The sequence below is a fragment of the Vicia villosa genome, linkage group LG4 (assembly GCF_029867415.1).
Source record: "Vicia villosa cultivar HV-30 ecotype Madison, WI linkage group LG4, Vvil1.0, whole genome shotgun sequence".
Classification (NCBI taxonomy): Eukaryota; Viridiplantae; Streptophyta; class Magnoliopsida; order Fabales; family Fabaceae; genus Vicia; species Vicia villosa.
The window spans coordinates 32,376,244-32,386,217 of NC_081183.1; the positions used below are offsets into that span (position 1 = coordinate 32,376,244).

General features: G+C 38.7%; 1 protein-coding gene across 1 annotated transcript; it reads left to right on the forward strand.

The window, feature by feature from the left end:
- Positions 1-880: 880 nt before the first annotated feature.
- On the forward strand, positions 881-2,350 carry LOC131596997 (uncharacterized). Its single transcript, XM_058869721.1, has 3 exons — positions 881-980; positions 1,114-1,493; positions 1,637-2,350. The coding sequence occupies exons 1-3, from the start codon at positions 881-883 to the stop codon at positions 2,348-2,350; spliced, it is 1,194 nt and encodes a 397-aa protein (XP_058725704.1).
- The last annotated feature ends 7,624 nt before the right edge of the window (positions 2,351-9,974 follow it).

Genomic DNA, 9,974 nt, shown 5'->3' on the forward strand with positions numbered 1-9,974 from the left:
CCCGAACCCTATTTTATTTAAAATGTTTTTCCTGTTTCTTTTAGCCTTTCTAATATTTGGATAAAATAAAAGTCGCTGGCGACTCATGCTTAACCGCGACATTTAGACAAATAAAGTTAGTTCACCGTATTACAGAACTGGCGACTCTTCTAGGGAGATTTTTCTTATAAAAGAGGGGTTACCTTAAAAGTTTAGGAACACTTTAAATGTTTTCTATTGTTTCCTTTGTTTGTTTTATTTTTCAGGGGCGTTTTGGGAATTAACTGAAGGACGAATCCTACACCCGGATTCAAGTACATCTAAGATAGGAAGTGGCATAGTCATGGCGACCTCCTTCATGTATGTGGAGGATTGGTCAATATGAGAGTTCACGCTTAAGTTAGGCCTCTATGGGTGTTTGCATGCTTCTCTTGTATGAGGGAGGTTCGTGCGGATGTCCGTGGGTGAGTCGGAGCTTAAGGACCTTTAGTTACCTTTAACCCATCTTGACTTTTAGGAACGTAGTGGGGGGACTACTCTTGATGTATGTTGAGAGCACAGTCGCTACCCGATACTACAGCTCAGATAGGTTCTTTCTCAAAGTATCATTGCATGGTATTTATGTATCATGTTCGAGGGTGCTTAAGGAGGGCTGACAATTCTGGGTAACTCGATAGAACCCGCTGCGGATATCATCTTCATCCTTAGAAACACCTTTGGGAAGGGTATCTCACATGATTTAAAACTCCATGCAAGCCAAGCCTAAGGAAATTGTGTGATTTGTGTGGACTTATTTGTGTTTGTGCATCATGCATAAATGCATCATTCATACATGGCATGGCTAACCCATTTCAAGGAATTGGGGATTTTAACCGTATATTGTTTTGTAGGTTGTTTGAATATGGAAACCAAAGGCCGTAAACCGTTCTTCCTCAATTTCAAGAAAATAACTACTCCATTAAAGGTTTTCTGCGACAACATTTCTGGTTCTCTTAGATTCAGTGAGTCTCTCAACATGCTTATCGGTTTAGTACGAACTAATGTGGATGAGGTTCTTCTCAACACCATGATTCAATGATTCGTTACTACATTGCTTCACTTATAGAGATTTTCAGTTGGTACCATCTTTGGAAGAATTCTCACACTTGCTGGGGTTCCCTGTGCTCAACCAAATCCCTTATACTGGTAAAGAAGAAGATCCTAAGTTGGAAGTCATCACTGCTGCCCTACACTTACCAAGATCTGAGATTGAGAAAGTTTGGATTAGTAAGAAAGAGTACTCTGGATTACCCCTTGGTTTCCTCTACGAAAAAGCGGAGATTTTTGCTAAGGCTTCAAGTATGGATGCTCTGGAAGCTGTTTTGTCTCTTTTAATCTATGGACAAGTTCTATTCTTCCATTATGATAAAATTGTTGATGTGGCTGCTATCAAGATATTTCTAAGTAAGAATCCCGTTCCTACTTTACTTGGTGATTTGTTACATTCTATTACTTCCGAGTATCGAAAAGGAAAGGTTGTGTCCTTGGATGTGCTCCGCTATTGCATAAGTGGTTTATTTCGCACTTACCTCTCTCCGTAAGAAAGAATGAAGAAGGCTTAACTTGGGCTCAAAGAATTATGAAGCTTTCTTTTGACAACGTCATTTGGTACCAAAAGGAGTTTGAAAGAACTTTACTATTTGATAGTTGTGGGGAATTCCCTAATATACCGCTTCTTGGCGTTCGTGGGGGAATAACGTATAATCCTATTCTAGCTCGACATCAGTTTGGTTTTGCTTTGAAGGATAAGCCACGTTCCTTGTATCTCAGTTCAGAATACTTCAGCTATGATTCAGATAAGTCAAAGAAAAGAGATCTCTCCATCAAGGCTTGGTCGAAAGTAAAGAAAGTTGGTGCAAAAGATATAGGAAGAAGAAATTACATGCCATGGGACCCGTACTTCCAATGGGTTTATGATCGAGTTTTGGAATTTGGGATGCCTTACCCTTCTGATACGCCCATAGTACCAAAGGTAGCTCCTCCTGCTGTCCCAATTGCATTCGAGCCGTATGTTCCTACTCCAAATGAAGATCTTGTTGCAACTGTTAACCAACTGAAGAGGGAAAGGGATGACTTTGAGAGACGCTTACGAAAGGTTGAAGCTGAAAAAGAAGTGTTGACACAAGATGCTAAAGAGCGAGAGACTTTACTTGACTATTTTTCTCGTAAATGGAAAATTGAAGATTTCGTTTCCCCAGATCAGATTAACTCATGGGAAAATGAAATTTCTAGGCTTGTTCGAGAAAGAGAGGAAATGATCAAAGCACACAAGGAAGAAGTCAGGGTTCTGAAAAGGAGGCGTCGTCAAAAAGACAAAAATCCTGGAATTTAGACTTTTATTTGTTTTTATTTGTCATTATTCATTTCTTTTTCAGTCTGATGTAACTAAAGAATTATGACCTGATGAGCTCGTAATTTAATTAATAATAATGTCTATTTTCTCTTTTTTTTAATATGTGTTAAAAGTCCCTTTAATTCCTTGAAAACATTGCATATGCATAATCATAACATTCATGAACATTACATCACAGGTTTCATAAAAACAAATGCCTCATCTTTACGCTGTTTATTTCAGTAAGAAAGATGGATCTCGAACAATCTGTCAAACATCTTCAGGCTCAGAATAACCAGTTCCGAAAAATAATCTTTCACTTGGCCAAGGGGCAAGAAGAATTGAAGGCACTTCTGATCGAGAAGGAGAAGAATCAACATAAGCATCAAGGTGGTCAAGATAATCAGAGATCCAAGCCTAAGCGTTCATTTACTCCATTACATATATCGTTGTCTCAAGTTCTCCAACAACTGCTCAATCAGAACTTGATAACTCTATTGCCTCCATATTCATTTCCTACCAACCCCACTCCTGGGTATAAGTACCATGCGAGATGTGCTTATCATTCGAATAGTCCTGGTCATGATACAAAGGATTGTTGACAATTGAAGCACAAGATTCAAGACTTAATTGATGAAAAGATCATTGACGTTAACTCACTTGAGGAGCCTTACGTGGCTAATGATGTGTACAATCTGAAAGGGCGTAATGAACAAAACCAATCTGTGGGGGCAGTTCTGATCTCCACACCGACACCACAACAAATTCGTCTAAACAAGCAAGGCACGCCTAAGCGCCAGTTCACAAAGATCAATATGTCACTGGCTCAGGTATTGCAACATCTGCTGAAGGAAAACTTGATTACTACAAGGGATCCTCCCGTGAAACCCAATACTTCCGCTCCTAGCTATAAGCCCGATGCAAGGTGCGCATATCATTCCGATAGTCCTGGGCATGACACCAATAATTGTTGGTCGTTAAAGAACAAGATCCAAGATATGATTGATGTTGGTGAAATTGAGTTCAACTCTCCCAAGACTCCTGTGGTGATCACCACTCCCATTCCTAGTCATGACAAAATTGATTAATGTTTAGAAGGATGAACTTTTTAGATCATTAGATTTACTTCCATTTGCAAATTCTTTTCTGTTTGTTTAAACATTCAACTTATGATAGACATTATTTGTCTTAATAATAATCATTAGTGCATTGCATACGTTTGTCTTGAATAAATTATTTTGTTACCACTCATTTTAAATTATACCTTTACTGTGTATGTGTTTTGTGATATTCAACTCCTGCTAAGCTGTAAGCCTTTTAAGGGAGGATGACGAAAACAATACCGCAACCTCATACAGTATGCTTTTGAGCGGACTATGCTGACGATGTACAGGCATTGTTTCAATTCCTAAACAGTGGAGATATAAGGATGTTAATCCCTCGTCAACCCCTTTGAGCCTAAGAAGTAGAAGTTTCTTTCTTGTACTAATTAAAACCCTTGATCATAATCTGGGGCAGGGTAGTTCTCAGTTTAATTTGGCCGTACATTCTATTTTAAGAGAATCATTCAGTACACATTTCAACAAAAGTTTCAATCACAAGCGTTCATCCGCACACATCAAAGAAGTGTTGGAGATGTCAATCAAAAGCCAATGATGGTCCATCAATCATTAAGCAAGGCAGTCAATATCTTTCAAAAAGAAAAAAATGATGACAAAACATATATACAAAGAAAAGCCTGCTAAGTCAAAATCAAAAAGATGACTTAGGCAAAAATCAAGGCATCCCGCTGACTGTAAGCTCAAAATAGACAGTTCAGGCAAAAGTTAGGGATATCAAAAAGATGAAAAAAGAGAAGTCAATAAATTCCTGAACAACACAATGTTGTGACTACCAAAAGGAAGAAGTGACTGCCATCTCAAAAGTTCTCTTTGCTTGTGAACCATCGTCATTATCAAAGGTGCAAATCCAAAAGTCTCTTGGAAATTGAATGCATAAGTTGAATTAACAGAGCTTAGGGCTGAAGATCATCACGAAGAGGGGTGGGTACAAATAAACTTTGAGCCTTTATCCTTTGTTTCTTAAACCGTGAACCAAGCCACGTTACAACCCTTGAAAGTCCTAACTGAAGCATGGTTAGTTCGAAAGCATACTGTCACCGAAAGGGTATCCTGACTCCTTAAGGTTTACCACAAATGCCGAGTTGATATCACATTTTTACAAACATCACATTGTTACAAATATCATGTTTTTACAAATATCATGATTTTACATCTCCAGTTTTAATGTTTTTTCAAAAACTCAAGACAGACGTATGCATTGCATCTCGTGAATTCATTATTAAGCATATTTTGCTACATAATTTCAAATGTTAGCATCAGAAAGAACTTGCGCAGGGTACAATGACTGGAAGTTATCCAGACAGACAAGATTACTCCGAGAATCAAGGTCTCCTATGTATACAAGGGGCATGGCACGCTTTGCCCAAATCAATCTGGGGCAATCAAGTCAAGATTCGAAGAATCTCTCAAGGGCGCCAAAACAATCAGGGGCATGCATCCAAATAGATCTGAAGCTACTTCCCAACCAACATGGGATATTGTCTTTGGCCTATGATCACTAGGGGCATGTCGCCCATAGTGCACGTCTCATAAAGTCCTCGCAAGACGAATCTTTTCAAAGTCTCTACTAGCGGGGGCAAATCTATGCCAGTCCAGTTTGACATCTTGATCAATACTCAGCGGTGTGTCCTAATCAAATCCAGGAATGGTAGTTACTATAATACTGTGGGCAACGTTCAAGGCATCCATGCCTTCCCACAGCTCCGATTTCACAAGATCATATCCCCACAGAGCAATTCTCAAGAAGTTATCTTCAAACATACTCGTCCCGACAAAGACATGACTCCCCAACAGAGTTTACATCTTCAACACTACCGGTTCTCCAACACTTTGCTTTTCTCTGACATGGTGTATTAATATCTCTAATCCCCAATCAGGGTACATCAAGTTACTGATCGTCCCCAAGCAGAAATCATAAATCCCCAGCTGAGCATCTTCAAGATAGGATCAAACATCAAAATTACAATGACACGGAGATCCACCTTCTCAATCAAGATGTGTCAAATAGCATAAATCATAGACATACGTCATAAATCATAAACATATTCATACATCGCATACATTTCATACAAAGTTTCTCATTTATTTTGAGGGACTCATTACACCATACATCATACAATCGCATACATGTTCATACATAATACATAATGCATTGCGACAAATGCGTACATAACATGCAAGGTTCTCATTTATTTTGAGAGTCCCGTCACATAAACGCATTACATGCATCATGACATGGCATAAAAAAAACTAACTTTGCCTCTTTCAGGTTACTGCTGCAGTCAAATAAACAACTTCAAAACCCTTCAGATTTAAGTCGATACCTTGGACGGTTCCTTAATGATCTACCTTCGGATCTAAGTCGATACCTTGGACGGTTCCTTAATGATCTACCTTTGGATCTAAGTCGATACCTTGGACGGTTCCTTAATTATCTACCTTCGGATCTAAGTCGATACCTTGGACGGTTCCTTAATGATCTACCTTTGGATCTAAGTCGATACCTTGGACAATTCCTTAATGATCTACCTTTGGATCTAAGTCGATACCTTGGATGGTTCCTTAATGATCTACCCTCAGATCTAAGTCGATACCTTAGACGGTTCCTTAATGATCTACCTTCAGATCTAAGTCGATACCTTAGACGGTTCCTTAATGATCTACATCAGATTTAAGTCGATACCTTGGACGGTTCCTTAATGATCTACCTTCAGATTTAAGTCGATACCTTGGACGGTTCATTAATGATCTACCTCAGATTTAAGTCGATACCTTGGACGGTTCCTTAATGATCTACCTCAGATTTAAGTCGATACCTTGGACAGTTCCTTAATGATCTACCCTCAGATTTAAGTCGATACCTCGAACGGTTCCTTAAACAATCAACGTTTCAAAATCTAAAGCGGAAACCTCAGACGGTCCCGTGACGATCAACACTCCAACAACTACTGGATGGCATCTTCAAGCCCATCTCCGACAAAAGTCCCTACTTCAGCTAGGGCAAATTTCTTGGTATTCTAGTGTTTAATCACCTTCCACCTTCAGATACCGACTGGCATACAAACCACTCTACATCTTCAGGTTTAAGATAATTGAACAGGGGCAGCTGTCTGTCGCACGCTCGCGAAAATGAACATAGTCGCCACCTATATATTTATCCCAAAGAGGGAAAGGAATATAAGAAAACCTAAGGTGAATAAGAACGAGGTCTTTCGACCAGAGATAGGGTACGGGAGTCGGTTACGCAAGGGGAAGGTACTAGCACCCCTCACGCCCATCGTACTCGATGGTATCCACCTATGCTTGTTGCTATCTAAAGGGTGTATAAATCTAAAGCTTAATTACTAAGGGATTGCATGCAAATGAAAGAAAAGAAACACGGGGAAAATAAGGTTTATAAATAGTTGTGCTCGCTTAGGCCCCGCGACCCAATGCCTACGTATCCTTTTCAGGAATCAGAGCGCCGTAGTTCGGCTCTTTAGTTTTTTTTTGTTTTTGTGTTTTTTAGTTGAACAGTTACATTCGCACTCCGCTGCTCGACCTCTGGAGTCTTAAGCTGGGAATGGAGCGGAAGTAACGTGTCCAATTAGGAGAAAGAATGCCCTGAAGGCAAGAGAAAGAATGCCTCGGAGGCAAGAGAGAGAAGAGAGATGATTGGTTTGTGTTTTTTAGGGTAATTCCATGATGAACAAAACCCAATACAAGGTTCCGCACCACTTCATTACTTTGTTTAGGTCTGAGCCTTTATTAGATATTTTAAGTGTTTTTGATTGGTGATTTTTAAGGGAATTTACTTTGCGATTCAAATCACATAAAAATGTATAATGATCGAGAAGCAGATTAGGGAATGAATCCCACTCACTTCTATCCCATTATGTAATGTTTGAGAAACAGATTAGGGAATGAATCCCACTCATTTCTATCCCATTAATTAATGTTCGAGAAACAGATTAGGGAATGAATCCCACTCATTTCTCTCCCATTAAGTAGTGACCGAGAAACAGATTAGGGAATGAATCCCACTCATTTCTATGCCACTAAGTGATTGAGAAACAGATTAGGGAATGAATCCCACTCATTTCTCTATCACTTTCTTAATGTGATTCGCATCTCTATTCGTTAATTTTTTAAAGTTGAAAAGAAAAAGGGAAGAAAACTAGCCTAAAATGAATAACTAGCCTAATGTCATGATGGGAACTTCTAAGTCCTAATGTTGTCATGGTTTCTACCTAAAGTTAGGAATAAAGGAGACATGAAAATAAAGTCACAATTAGAAGTCATAAGTAAGATAAATGAGCAAAGTTGAGTAAGGATACAATGGTACAAAATTATACACAAGCATGAAGTAACAAGCCAAAAAAGTATAGTACAAAAGTGGCCTAAAAATACTACTATTTTTATATTGATTTTTATGGGAGAAATTGGATTACAAGTCAAGTAAAAGACTAAAACAAATAACCTAAAACTAATATTTTTTTATGATTATTCTCTATGTCAAAATTAGTACTAAGGTCTAAAAATATAGGAGAAAAATTAGTGTTCTTATTACCTAAAAGAAAATGGCAAAAAGACTAGTAGAACTTAAAAATAGCAATGTAAACAGGGGGTGAGAATTGAGTTTAAGGTGTGAAAAATAAGATGCTACGCAGGGCCCAATGGTTGGCCCAGAATAGTTCGTTTTTGTTACAGATTTTGTTTGCCAAAAAATTCCAATGGGCCCGAGGGAGGTGTAGAATTGAATTCATCCCATGCTCTAAATGTCTCAGCACAATCAATAATTGAGACATGGGCCAAGAGGGGTGCAAAGAACAATTTCGGCCTAGAGGTTATGTTTGGAATCAGATTTTAATGGATAATTAAGACATTAATCATATCAGAATTAATTCTATACAATACAATTAACCATAATTAATATCAATTAATAAAAAACCAAAAAATAAAATAACAAGAAGAGGGCTTTAGGGTTACGTTACTTGTGACGATTGGGATTCTGAAGAGCTTCTTCTTCTTCATCAACTCTCGACGGCGACGGTGCAAGATCCCTCCGGTGAGTTTGCGGCCACTCCGTCTCAGTCTCAGTTTTCATATCGCGACCTCCTCTCTCAATCGCATCATCTCTCAGCCGCTCACATTCCTCTGCTTTCACTCTATCTCATACCTCGTTCTCGAACTCGCTCTAACCTCTCCGTGAAACTATCTCAATTCGGTCCTCAGTCTCTGTTCGATCCTTCTTCTTGTTGTTGCTCGTTTCGGAATCTTGATGTGATACTGTTGTTGTTGTTGTTGTTGTTTGCAGTGATGAAGATCGAAGGAAATATCGATTGGAGATGAGGTTGTGACTCGGTATTGTGGTTCTTATGCGCGATGGTGATGCGAAGATCTGATGTTTACAGTGTTAAAGTTGCACGTGATGAAGCTGATGATGAACATTGGCGGAGATTGATGGAGTAACGGCTGAAAGATTCATACGAATTCCGTTTTCGCCGCAGATTCGAAGATGAAGGAGATTGAGGCGTGGTGATTGATGGAGGTCTCGTTCAGAACTTGTTATGGATTATGTGAGAGTTTTTTCTGTTGAATTCAACGGAGAAGAAGATTGGATGAAGAGAATTCAAGGGGGATTGTGATGAGTGTGAATCTGGAAAATGGTGGATGAGGGAAGTTCGGGGGAAGATTGAAGATGAGTGAAAGAAGGTGATGAAGATGGGAGAGTATTGGTGGTTCTGCTGAGAAAATGGTGCCCTGAATCGAGAGGGGATGTGAAGATATATATATAGGTTGAAGGAAGGGAGAAAGCTTGATGGTGAATCAAAGAGAAGGTTGAGAATGATGAAAATGAAGTCTCAAGGTTAGTTTTTTACTCTCATTTTCTGTTATGATTCTGTTGGAGGTTATAGAGAAGTAACTGATTTTTTAGAAGTTAGTTAGGTCTGTTAGGTTGGTTATTAATAGGTTTGTTAACGGTTAGTTAAGTTAGTTAAGGTAAAAAACTGTTATTTTTGGTTAGGAAGTGGTATGAAATTCTGTTATAAGTTCTGTTTAAGGCAGTTATGGATTGTAACTGATTTTGGAAGGTTAGTTATAGGTGGTTGGATTCTGTTACAAAGTGGTTTGAAACAGTTAGGGTTAATAACTGAATTCGATATCAATGTGCAGGGCTGAATTTATTTGTCAAATGGTGTTTTGTATTGGTTTATGGATGTTGGTTTGAATTGAATAGGATGAGATACAGAACTGTGTTGTGTATTGATGTAGGATTGGTTAATTATGAACTGGAATTTATAATAATTGTTTTGTTTTTGATTTGCAGCAGGGATAACTTGGATCTGTTTCTGTTTTTGCAAGTACCCTATGTAAGTATATGGTGGCAAGGTGACAGATTTTGAAGACATATGTTGGTGGAGGTGAATCACCATGATGGAGGGTGGTAACTTGAACTATGAAGCACCTTGAAGTTTGCAAATTTGAATGGAGCGTGAGCATAAGGAGCAAGGGTGGCGGGA